General features: G+C 40.5%; 1 protein-coding gene across 2 annotated transcripts in view; it reads right to left on the reverse strand.

Moving 5' to 3' along the window:
- Positions 1-13,399, reverse strand: part of MCMBP (minichromosome maintenance complex binding protein) — a 48,094-nt gene that overhangs the window by 10,586 nt on the left and 24,109 nt on the right. Inside the window, exons 6-10 of one of the 2 annotated variants that reach the window (XM_047824641.1) lie at positions 9,532-9,676; positions 7,061-7,212; positions 5,581-5,681; positions 2,166-2,338; positions 1,669-1,792 (exon numbers count right to left, since the gene is read on the reverse strand). In XM_047824641.1, coding sequence (XP_047680597.1) covers positions 1,669-1,792; positions 2,166-2,338; positions 5,581-5,681; positions 7,061-7,212; positions 9,532-9,676 — 695 coding nt within the window. Of the gene's footprint in view, positions 1-1,668; positions 1,793-2,159; positions 2,339-5,580; positions 5,682-7,060; positions 7,213-9,531; positions 9,677-13,399 lie in introns of both variants that reach the window. The other variant, XM_047824640.1, reaches the window with a different exon arrangement.

Raw genomic sequence — 13,399 nt, forward strand, 5'->3', positions numbered from 1 at the left:
TGGTTAAGTGTCCAACTCTTGATTTCGGCTCAGGTCATGATGTCAGAGTTGTGGGTTTGAGCCTCGTGTCCACTTCTGCATTGACCTGACTGCACGGAACCTGCTTGGGATCTCCCCTCTCTCCCCTTCTCTCTCAAGATAAATAAACTTAGAAAAAATAAATAAATAAAGCAGACTACTCTGATCGGTTCATTTATCAGAATGACAGCAATAAAAGTAGCAGGCAGAACCTAAGTGCTGATCAGCTGCTAGGGACTGTCCAGAGAGCTTAAATGCCTCATTTAGTCCCCACACACTCTAAGGTAGGTCATCTTCGCTGCACAGGTAAGAAATCTGAGACAGAAATCTGAAGTAACATGCCCAGAGCTCACACAGTCAGCAAGTGGGAGAACTGGATTCAAACCTACAGTCTGGCTCCAGAATCTGTGCACTCAACCATCACGTATGGCTGTCTGAAGTCGTATCCAAGGAAAGATTTATTGGAGTACAAAGATGTTTACTGCAATGAAAAACTAGGAAATCTAACACGTATGGAAACAGTACAACTGTCTATAAGGAAATACATACTGTGCAGCCATTGAAAAGTTTTATGAAGAATCACAAAGGGAAAATATTTAAGATATATTCAGTGATAAAACCAAGATGTAGATCTGTGTTAAGAATGCAATGGAGGGGCGCCTGGGTGGCGCAGTCGGTTAAGCCTCCGACTTCAGCCAGGTCACGATCTTGCGGTCCGTGAGTTCGAGCCCCGCGTCAGGCTCTGGGCTGATGGCTCGGAGCCTGGAGCCTGTTTCCGATTCTGTATCTCCCTCTCTCTCTGCCCCTCCCCCGTTCATGCTCTGTCTCTCTCTGTCCCAAAAATAAATAAAAATGTTGAAAAAAAAAATTTAAAAAAAAAAAAGAATGCAATGGAGTATCTGTGTAGGGATATATCCAATCCATATGCAAACAAAAAGGACGAAATGGGGACGCCTGGGTGGTCAGTTAAGTGGCTGCTTTTGGCTCAGGTCACAATCTCATGGTTGGTGGGTTCGAATCCTGAGTCTGCTCTGTGCTATCACTGCAGAGCCTGCTTCAGATCCTCTGTCTCCCTTTCTCTTGCCCCTCCCCTGCTCTCTCAAAAATAAACAAACATTAAGAACAAACAAAAAAAAAGATGAAATGGACATGAGCCAAGATGTGTTAACAGAGATCATTTCTGACTGGAGAGATTATAGATGACTTCCCGTTTCTTTACGCTCCTGAAACTTTGAAGACACACGTTACTTCCGAAATCAGGGAAGACACACGTACAGTGCTGTGCAAGGCGCTCACGTCCACAGACCAGTCAGCGGTGCACACACTGAACTGTGTGGAGCCCTGGATTGTATGAACAGAGAATGCAGGACCCAAAAAGAGTAAAACAGCTCATTTTACGCATCAGCCAGGCTCTGTCTGACTGTGGCTCTTCTATTTACGGGAGACATAAACAAAAGGTTCAATGTGAAACTGAGAAAAGGAATTTGTCTGCCATCTGGTGTAACACTTGTTACACTGAACAAATAAAAACCATCTGATGATGAAGCTAATAAACTGTGACACACAAGTTAGCGGAGAAACCTTCCCGCTCTCTTCCACTTTCCACACCACCCCCAGCTGCCCTCAGCACCCCGGGACGACCGCACTTACACTGTGGAGATGAGATGTAAGATAAGGTACTCGGCGGCCAGGCTGTCTCCCAGAAGGGCGTGCGTGAGGAAACCAAGCAGCTCTGCCCGGACGGGAGACAGTTCGGACATGAAACCTGAAATGACTGGAGAGGGGAGACCACATTTAGAACACACACGCGGCTCCTCTGGAGCATCTCAGGCTAAAAAAACTAAACAAACCCGAGTGGAACAGAGCACTATGGTCCATAGACAACTAACGTAGACTTAAAATATTGGTCATTAAGTGATGCCAATCTTCAAAATAAGACAGCCTGTAAACTTTCGTTTGCTTCGTTTTAATAAAGAGGATTAACACAGAGGAAAATGGGGCAGAGAAAGGGGGATTACTAGAGAAGCTCAACCTGAGGAGCGAGGACCTGACCAACTCGGCGCCACCATGAGCACATGTCACAGGCAGCTCCCGACACACACAGGGGCTGACGGTCTGGGCCCCACGGCGTCAGCACTTACACTTACAGGTTTTGCTCTCCTCCTTGTTAAGGCAAGCAGGCAGTAAAGGATTGATGTGCTGCAACTTCTGGGCTAAAACCACATGGATTCTTGGCACTAACGAGGCAGGAGGACTGTGCACTCGCTGCTCTTCAGCCGTGTCTGTGCATTCCATTGGATCCAGGAGCGAAGAGGCATCCCTACGGAGACAGGATAAAGCTTCAATTCCCAGACACATCTCTGAAAATGAAATGAGAATTCAGGCCGAGAACGGTTCCACCTGTGTATCTCCATAAAGAACAAAAAAACGGCCCCTCTAAATTGTCAGGTCACACGATTTCAGGCTAGTTAAGGTCGTAGGAGGATATGGATTTATTCTTTGAAAACAAGAACATTTTTACTCAGTGTGCTGTAGCTGCAAATAATGGAACAGAATATGTCACTGATAAGGCTGTTGCAAAACACAGATACTCTTAAGCTATCAGCTGAAACATGAAATACTTCGCAGCAGCATCTCAGCTACCCCCAAACTGGGGTCTTTTTCTCAAAAGCCATCAGGTATCTCTTACTCAGTGTGTGGAAGATCCACTCACCTCTATTCTAATTGCTCTTCCTAAATGTTATTCCTACACGACACCTCCCTTGAAGAGTAGTCAAGCAGTGAAAATAAAGTGAGTTTTTCAAATTTGCCAAATGAATGAGCAGACGATGGATTTGCTGTGATATGATTGAAACAAAACACTAAAATGTTTTTAGAACTTCAGACTTTACAGGTTGCTCTAGAGTCCCCACTTCATACTGCTATCTCCCTCACACACAAGGACAATGACAACCCTTAGGTGACGCGTACTATGTGCTGGGCAGTGTTCTTCGCTGTGCACCAACACCCTCTGTAGAGAGGAAACCAAGCCACCGAAGCAATTAAGCCCAAGGCTGCACAGCCAGTAAATGGCCAAACCAGGCTGCCAACCCAGCCCAAGGCGATCCGGGTCTCTCTGTACACTGCGTGGCCTCAGCAAATGAAGTAACCGACGCAGGAAAAATCATCATAACCAGAAACAGCTGAGAAAAGTAATTTGCTCTACTGTTATTACGGAAATGTTATTTATTTAAAGTTCTTTAAAATTTTTATTTTGTACCTTTTTTTTTTTTTTTAACAGTGAAAAGTTCTTTCTGTGGAGAAACCAAGATCAGTGTCCAATACTCAACAAAGCTATCGTGTGTGTGCGGGGCGGGGGAGGGGAAGGGCGAGATGCGATTCCACTCTTCTGGCAAACTCAAAAGATAATGAGGAAGATCTGGATTTTCAGGATATATTGTTAAATGAGCAGAAAGAGTATAAAGGAATACATATACTGTGCTACCTTTTCCATAAGAATAAAAGGGGAATAAAATAGACACGTTTCTACTTATTTTGGCCAAAACTACATGGAAGATAAAAGTGGAAAGGGAGGCTGGTTCCCTGTGGAGGGTGAGGGGAACAGGGCAGGGCGATGACAGCCCTGCATTCTTTGTGTACAGCTGCAACTTTGGCAATAATGTCAATGTTTTCTAGACTTTAAAAATCAAAACAGTTAAGAATGGAAGAAAAACTCTGAAATGAAGCACAATGGAAGCAAAGGAACGCGACCACGTAAAATGAATGATGAGCAAAAGAACCAAGGGGAAGGAAAGTACCCACCCCAGTAACTCTGGACATAACACTCTGACTACAAACCTCATTCTAAAACAAGAAGAAATGGAAACAAATCTTGAACTCAAGTTATGAGGTTTGTTCTTTGCAGTGCTATGGACTACCAATTCTGCAATGACCTTCCCTGTATTGTAGGATGTATGGAGAATAATGAGAGTCAAGCTTCTTTCTGTTAGAAAAGGAGTTACAAACATGGGAAGGGGGAAGGACGATCTACGTGCTGAACTGGAACCAGAAACAGTGTGAACTCATGGTTCTGATATACAGACTTGAAAATACACAGATCTGTGTGTATGTGTATATAAACGTGCATTTATTTGTATGTATACAGTGCGAGTATGTGTATATATATTTCCCAGCACTGTCCACTCAAAGAGCATAGAAGCAATACCAATCCTAGTACCAAGGAGCACACAAGCACTCAGATCTAGACTTTTAAATACAATTCCTCCCTAAAAGAAACTGGTGCTCCTTGGAAATATGGCTGATACTGCAGCTGGAGCATGGGAAGGACAAGATGAAGCTGAAACACTGTTAATGTGCCAGAAAAGAGATGTTCAAAATCGAAAAGGTCATGTCAGCAAGGACCCAAAGCCTGCTTACGATGACTCCCACTAGCAAAATGAGAAAATCTGAATCTCAAAATTATACCAGGCTAACGTCCATGCTGATATAAACAAATTACTGGAATAAACAAATGAGAGAGAAGGGAAATTGCTCTTCCAACAGAATGCCAATAAATAAATGTAGGAAGAATGACTGATAATAAAATCACCATCACAGTAATAAATGGTTCAAGAATCATCAATGGATATTAAAATAAGTGGATGTTATATGAGAAACCAGGTATTTATAGTCTCAACGTATCACCTTCCAAATTACTTGTTTATTACAAATTGAAAAACAGTAACTTTGTAGGACAAAAAGGCTGGCAAATGCCACCTTAACCAAGTAATCAAAATTAGTATCACCAGTAATAGGGCAACCAGACATCACATGTCTCCCGAGATGATGGCCTGAATCTAATCATGAGGAAACATCACACAAACCCAAACTGAGATATTCTATAAAATGACTAGCTTTTACTCTTCAAAAGTGTCAAGGCTTTGTGCATGTGAGGACACGGAAGACAGCCATTTGCAAACCAGGATACGAGCCCTCACTAGACACTGAATCTGGCAGCACCTTAGTCTTGGACTTCCCAGCCTCCAGAACCGTGAGCAATGAATTTCTGTTGTTTAAAAAAAAAAAGGCATCGAGACCAGAAAAGACAAAAGTTGAGAACTATTCCGGGTTAGTGGTACATGTGACCCTATGGATACCGTACCAGGGAAAAGAAGAAAAACAAAACAACAAAAAACAAACACCAGAAAGAACATGACTGAGATAGCTGGGGAAATTAAGTGTGGACTGTGGGTCAGTGTATTGTGCATTCATGGCAAAGTTCTTAATTCTGATAGTTATATTCTGAATGTGTATGAGAAAGTCTTTGTTGTTAGGAAGTATGAACTCAAGTATTTAGGGTATAATGTAGGCAACTTACTCTCAAGTGTTTCAGAAAAATGTATGTATGCACACAAAAATGTGTACATGTAAGAGCACAAATGAATGACAGAGCAAATGAGGCACAAGTGTCAACTGGTAAATCTGGGCATAGGGAGAAAGTTCTTTATAACTATCTTCCAACTTTTCTGCAAGTTTGAAATTATATCAAAATAAAGTTCCCCCAAAAAGAGCAAACAGACTCACCTTTCGTCATTATTCAGTGTACTTAGCACAGGATCCACAGACAGAATGCCATATAACTCAAGAACATCGTTTACTTTGAAACAATCCCAGTCTTCGTAGACCTAACAGGACGAAACCACACAAAATCATGTTGTTAGCACTAACCAACACCAAAAAATCATAAAATACAGGAAATGGACCTTAAGGCAACTCCTTTATTTCATCAATTGAAACCAAGAGAGGTAAAGTACTCGCCTGAAGTCATTCTCCTAGTTAGCAATTAACAATTAAAACACAGGACTCCTGACTCCCAGACCATGGTCTGTTTTCAATACACCACACTGCTGTGAAGAAAAGGGCTTTCCCGAAGAATGATGGCCAACTAAACAAGAAACATGCATTATATAACTCAAAATCCATTAGGTATACCAAGGGAAGGGGGGAAAAAACCAGAATGACTATCTTTGGACTTATTCACACACTAGGTACCATTAGGAGGATTAACACTAACTCAGGCCATGAGGTTTTTCACAATAAAACAAACTTTCAAAGTTGTCTGTCTTTAATGGACTTTAGTAACTGGCAAAGCCTCCTACTGGGGAGACCTAACTGAAGCATGGCAGGAAAGCTGTCCTAACTCTGGTCCCCGTGTTACATAACTGAAGTGCCACTGAAGTTAAAACCACAAAATATGAGAATGGAAATTCTCAAGATCACTTCTGAAACTTCAAAAAAACCAGGGTAAGCAAGACTGGAGAACAAACTACCAATAGATTTGCTGCCTTCTATTTTATTTTAAATTCAAATGAGAAATGGATTTGGGGGCGAGAATGTTGAAAATGAAGTCGTTATTAGGAAGATGGAAATGACTAAGGAAGGCAGTAGACATGAATTAAAAAACTGTTCCACTTCTGTGTTCGAATATTCTTCAATTCTTTCAGAATGCTGTGGTGGGCAGAACATGGCCTCCTAAAGAGGTCCACATCCTAATCCCTGAAATTTGTGAATGTGTTACCTTGCAAGCAAAAGGAATGTGTGTAAATTAAAGACCCTGCAATGAGGAGATTATCCTGGATTATCTGACTGGACCCAAATATACATGAAGGCCCTTAAAACTGGAGAATCTCTCCTACCAACAGTCTGAGGGAGATGTGACTATGCAAAAATGGTTAGAGAGAGGCATGGCTGCTGGCTTGGAAGATGGAAGAAGGGGTCCCAAGCCAAGGAATGTGAGCACTTCTAGAAGCTAGAAAAACAGTCTTCCCGGAGCATCTATAATGGAATGCAGCCCTAAGGACTGCATATTATCCTCAGTGAGATCCATGTTGGACTTCTGACCTAAAGGCTATAAAATGATACGTTTTTGTTGTTATTAAAAGCTACTGAAGTTGTATTTGCTGCAGCAGCCACAGGAAACAAACACAATGCTAAGAGCACTCCATGTCGACTTGAGACGCATAGCACATCTGTATCCACATGGGGTCTATAAAGGGTTTAGTACCTTCACAAGGCATGCAGGGCCCTTCTCCCCTGGCAGTGGAAAATTCAGGTCAAAAGGAGAAGAGAAGTTCAAGAAGTTCAGCTGTTGCCCAGTAGAAGCTTCAGTTTCTAAACGTTTTGGCTCTCCACACCACTGAAGACCACCAACACTGCCTAAATTCAAAGAACAACACTGCACTTAGTCATTTTTAAGGCTTCCCAGAGATAAAGAACATTCCAAAGAGCCTCTCAAGTTTGATATAAATGGTGCTGCTGAACTCACAAACTTCAAGTTGTTACGGTTCTTAAATAACATATGCTAACAAAACCTACTATCTGACCTAAAAGAACAAAGATTATTATGAAGATCTGCAAATTTTAATCATTTCTTCCCTACAATAAGATGGCAAAAAATTCCCATCAAATCTCAAGTGTAAGTATTTTAAAAGTTAACATTTAATAGTTACTTTGACATCTTTAAGAAATACATGGTTTACAGACAACAAACCCACCTTGGTAGAACTTTTTTCTACTTATTAAGCAGAATAAAACCATATAATAGCAATATATTCATTTACCACATATTTATTAGCATCCATTATGTACTAGGAATCAGACCAGTTGTTGGGGATACAAAGATGATTAAAAAGTACCCTCTTATCTCTGAAGCAGTCCCAGTCTAGGGTTTATAACTAATTAGAATCAACAGATAGTCAGCCACACCATAAAGTATCGGTCAGCAATAAAAAAATAAAAAGGAATAAATTACTGATACCTGCAACAACTTGGATGGATCTCAAGGAAATTCTGAATGAAAAAAGCCAATCCACAAAGTTTACGTAATATTTGATTGCATTTATGTAACCTTTTTTTTTTTTTTTTTTTAGGGTTAATGCTAGGCTGGAATCTTTTTTTTTTTTTTTTTAATTGAAGTATACCTGACTACATATGGTCATGCAGTAACAGAAGCATAAAGAATGGGTTAGTGTTTGCCAGGGGTTAGGAATCTGTGGGGAGGGGAGAGGCAGGAAAGGGGTAAGTATGCTCTACAAGGCAACTTGAGAGATGGCGGGCAAGGAACTGCTCTGGATCTGGACCGTGGTAGTGGGCCCATGAAATGTGAATATAAGGTCAATGGGTGGTATTAATGACCATTTCCTGGTTATGATATTCTACTAGAATTATAGAAGATGTTATCAGGGGAAACTGGGTGAAGGATATACAGGCTCTCTCTGTATTATTTCTTACAATTGCCATGTGGTCTACACTTATCTCAAAGAAAGTTTAAAAATATATGTAGCTTGACAGATTACCCAGAAACCAACAAACAAGTTTTACATAAATAATACACTCAAATGTATTTAAAAAAACCCCTACAGTATGACATTCAAACAAAAGGCAAAAAACAGAAGAGAGCATCAACTGCTTAGACAGTAAGAGAATTACTATGTCCTGGATTCTAAGGTTACTTATTGTTATGCTACACCATTAATTTATACTGTTTGGGGGGGTGGTGTGGAGAAAAAGAATAACCACATTTGTATAGATTTACCATTAAACATCCCAATTTTAAGAACATTAAAATCTGCCTTGGCTTTAAGGAAATATAGTAATATGAACTTTACTAAGTAGGAAAACATATTGGTAAGTGAAATTCATTACTAATTCCTTGTTTACCACCCTCAGCCCAATCTTACAGAAGCTCACTGACAAGACAGACTTGTTTGACCTCCTCTCCCTTCAACTTGCCCTCTGATGAAGGTGCTCAAGCTCAATGACTGGACAGAAAAGGAGGAAAGACAAACCTCTCTACCTGCCACAATAAAGAATACTCCTAAAAACCGTGATCGGTGAGATCAAGAATGAACTATGCCAATCCTGAAATGGTCTCATCTCTTAGGGCGCTGCCCCTTTCGTTCTCCCTGTGTTAATGAGAATTCACTGGGTTTTCAGCACATTTCGAGATAAACCACTACAAACATGTATTAAGTACAATTCTGCCTATCCCGAGGGCTTTCTGCTCTCAAGCTGAGGACTAAGTCATCTCATGTGCCACAATTTCAAGTTTTCTGCTGGTGTTCTCAATCTCACTAACTTAAAATACCACTATCTCAAAAGGAAAACAAGAAAGGATGTTTTCAGATATGAAAAAAACATTTTCAGGATAAAGTACTATGCTTCCGTATTACTTATGAGCAGAGATAAAAACCAGTATGAAGAATGAGCAAAGGCCTTTCTTGACTAACCACCTGAAGACCCTTACAAACTAATAGGCGAGCAGACACTTTTCACTAAGTGATGCCTAACTGCTTGGTTATGAAACAGTCTGACCAAAAGTACTGCAGAATCTCAAAACCGTCTGTAATTGCGATAAACTTGAAAGTGAGGTTGTCCCATCACTGCCAGCTCCTAAATCTAGGGCTGCATCACACAATTCACTCTGAAACCAAATCTGAGAGAGAAGTCTACAGAAAGCCCACTGGCACACAATACCTGCTTGTCTGGCACCCGCATGCTGGTCTTTCTGTTTGCTGGGCTGTAGGTCCATATCTTCATCATCTTCATAACTCCTCTTGTGACGACTGGGGGTGTAGGACGTTGAAGGACTGACTCGAGCTTGGTTTGCATTAACATAGGCGTTAAATAAGTTAAGAAAAGTCCACCATGAAATGAATATCCTAAGGTATGCTAATTACAGGACCAATAAAAGATTACTAGTTTGGCAATTTGGTTAAAATTAAAACATTCTTTTAAGAGAAGACTGGACTTCCAGTTTTGATTATGAAGGTAGCAACTTAGCCTCATGCCCCCAACCCCTGCTATAAAGAAGTGTAAAACTAGGCAAAAGACACAAGGCAACGATTTCTAGTCACTGTAAGGGAGCGTAAGGTTATAATCCTTGAATAAGAAAACATAACGGATAAACTCCACATTCTTCCCAGCTTTCTCTTGGAACACCGCCCAAATTGCAACAAAGAGAAGTAAAGGCCCTGCCCTTACTAGGTAGAGAAAACAGAACACCCAGTTCAGGGCTACTGGTTGCAGATAAACACCCAGAAATCTGTGCAGGTTCCATTTGGGTCTTTGGCTGAACTGAAACCTGTGATGTTCAAGTCAGGATTCCTTGAGGCCTAGCAGAGAACAGCTGCTAGCTGGTTGCAAGCTAAATGCAGCTGGGGGAAACTGTACAATAGTAGAACTGGACCCTAATGAACATATCGGGCACTTAAGTGTGACCCAGAAATAGCGCATCTCATGAATAAGGACTGTGTCCTACACAGCAAGGGCCACTCCATACCCACCTTAACCAATCCCAAAACCAAGCCATGACAAACAAGGTCCAAGGGATCAACTTAAATCACCTACCTATCAGAACAAAATGCAACATTCCTGAGATAAGACAAAACCAAACTTTCTACAATATTGTATATCAGCATACAGTAACATTATTAGCTACAGATGAAAAACAAGAAAATATGACCTACAATCCGGATTAAAAATAATCAGGGGCACCTGGGTAGCTCAGTTGGTTAAGCATCTGACTTCGGCTCAGGTCATGATCTCACAGTTTGTGAGTTCAAGCACTGCACTGGGCTCTGTGCTGACAGCTCAGAGCCTAGAGCCTAGAGCCTGCTTTGGATTCTGTCTCCTTCTCTCTCTGCCCCTCCCCCCCTCACGCTCTGTCTCTCTCAAAAATAAACATTAAAAAAAAATTTTTAAATCACTAAAAACAGGGTGCCTGGATGGCTCAGTCTTAAGGTTAAGGTTAAGCGTCTGACTTTGGCTCAAGTCATGATCTCGCGGTTTGTGAGTTCAAGCCCCGCGTTGGGCTGTGCTGACAGCTCAGAGCCTGGAGCCTGCTTCGGATTCTGTATCTCTCCATCTCTCAGCCCCTCCCCTGCTCATGCTCTGTGTGTCTCTCTCAATAATAAATAAATGTTAAAAAAAAATTTTTTTTAAACCACTAATAATAGGGGCACCTGGGTGGCGCAGTCGGTTAAGCGTCCGACTTCAGCCAGGTCACGATCTCGCGGTCCGTGAGTTCGAGCCCCGCGTCAGGCTCTGGGCTGATGGCTCGGAGCCTGGAGCCTGTTTCCAATTCTGTGTCTCCCTCTCTCTCTGCCCCTCCCCCGTTCATGCTCTGTCTCTCTCTGTCCCAAAAATTAAAAAAAAAAAAAAAAAAATCACTAATAATAAACACAGAGATGACTCAGATATTAGAATTCACAGACAAGGACACTAAAGGGCAGTTATAAAATTCACAATTTTAAAAGCAAAGATGAGATGAGTCAAAGATGAGGAATGTTAGCAGAGAAATGGAAACAAAAAAAAAAAAAAAGAAAAATGAAGAAGAGAAAAATAAGATACCTGAAATAAAAATAAAAACAAAAACAAAAGTCTCCCAGAAGCCCAGTCACCAGGAGGACAGTAACAAAGAATCTAATGATCATGTGAGTGGATCCTCAGAAAATGACACAATGATGAGAGACTGGACAGACAAACATTGGGAGAAATAAAGGCCGAAACCTGAAAAGTACCAGTCCACAGATCCAAAATCTTAAAAATACCCAAGCAAAATAAATACAAAAATACTCACACACATCACAGTCAAACTGCTGAAAACCACAGACAAAGAGAGAACATTAGAAGCAGCCAGAGGAAAATCAGAGACATTACACACAGGAATACAGTAAGATGATGGCTATCCTTGCATCAAAAAAGCAATGGAGGCCAGAAGACAGTGGACAATACCACCAGAGCACTGGGGAGGGAAAACAGCTATCAATCAAGAATTCTATATCCAGCGAAAACATCTTTCAAAAATATAGGTGAAATAAAGACATTTTCAGTTGAACCAAAGCTGAGAAAATTCATTCATCACCAACAGATGTGTACTTTAAAAAAAAAAAGAAAAAAAAAAGCTTAGGAAAATGACTCTATATAAAAGCAAAAAAACCAGGGGTATCTGGGTGGCTTAGTTCAGCCTGTTTGGGATTCTCTCTGTCCCTCCCTTGCTCAAGCTCTCTTAAAATAAATGAACTTAAAAAAGAACAAAGGGAGCTAGAAATGATACATACACACAAAAATACATAAAAGACATTTTTCTCATTAAAAAAAAATTTTAACATTTATTCAATTTTGACAGAGAGTGCGTGAGCAGGGAAGGGGCAGACAGAGGGGGAGACACAGGATCCAAAGCAGGCTCCAGGCTCTGAGCTGTAGAGCTCGACACGAGTTCGAATTCATGAACTGTGAGATCATGACCTGAGCTGAAGTCAGATGCTCAACCGACAGAGCCACCCAGGTGCCCCATCCTCATTTCTTAATTTACAAAGAAGCCAAATGTTTAAAGCAAACATGATAATATACTGGGGGCTCTACAATTTAAGTACAAATCAAGTGTTATGGCAGCAGCACTAAGTATGAAGTGGATGAATGCAAGTACACTATTGTAAAGATCAAGGAACAAAGAAGAAACCACAAGGGAAATTAGAAAATGTCTGAGTTGAATGATAATGAAAACAACAAATCAAAATCTGTGGAATGCAATTAAAGCAGTGATTATAGAGAAATGTACAGCCTTAAATGTTAATATTAGAAATAAAAGATTTGAAATTAATGATCTGAGCATCCACTTTGAGAAGTGAGAGAAAAATTAAAACCAAACTATCATAAAAGGAAACAAGAACAGAAGTCAATGAGATAGAAAACAGAAAATTAAACAGTTGGTTCTCTGACAAACCACTAACACTGACCAAGAATAAAAGAAAAATTAATTAGTATTACTAGAAATGAAAAGAGATCATTGCTAGATATGCCCCAGACATTAAAAGGAAAACTAGGAAATATTATGAAAAGCTTTGATACTGACATGAGTACAACTAGATTAAGTGATTTTGAAACAATTCTTTGAAAGATACAACTTATTACAACTGACACAGAAAAAAACTGTTAAACTTAATTGAAAATCTTCTCACAAAGAAAACACCAGGCTCCAAACTGGAAACAACCTAAAAGCTCATCAAGCAGAAAAAATATAAACAAATACCATCAGTGATAAAAAGAAGGAGCTACTAACATACATACAGAGATGAATCTCAAATATGTTATGCAGAACAAAAATCAGACACACAGACTCTCGCTTCCATTTCAGGACACTCAAGAATAGGTAAAATGAAGCTATAGTGAAAGAAATCAGGACAGTGGTTCCAAGAGGAGACAGGTGCCTGGAAAAGACACAAGGGAACTTGCTGGCACAAGTTCTTTACTTTGACGGGTGTAAATTGAATGGGTATGCATTTGTCAAAATCACTGCAGTGTACCTTTAGAATCTATGCATCTCAGGGTATGTGAACTATGC

Source organism: Prionailurus viverrinus, chromosome D2, assembly GCF_022837055.1.
Source record: "Prionailurus viverrinus isolate Anna chromosome D2, UM_Priviv_1.0, whole genome shotgun sequence".
NCBI lineage: Eukaryota > Metazoa > Chordata > Mammalia > Carnivora > Felidae > Prionailurus > Prionailurus viverrinus.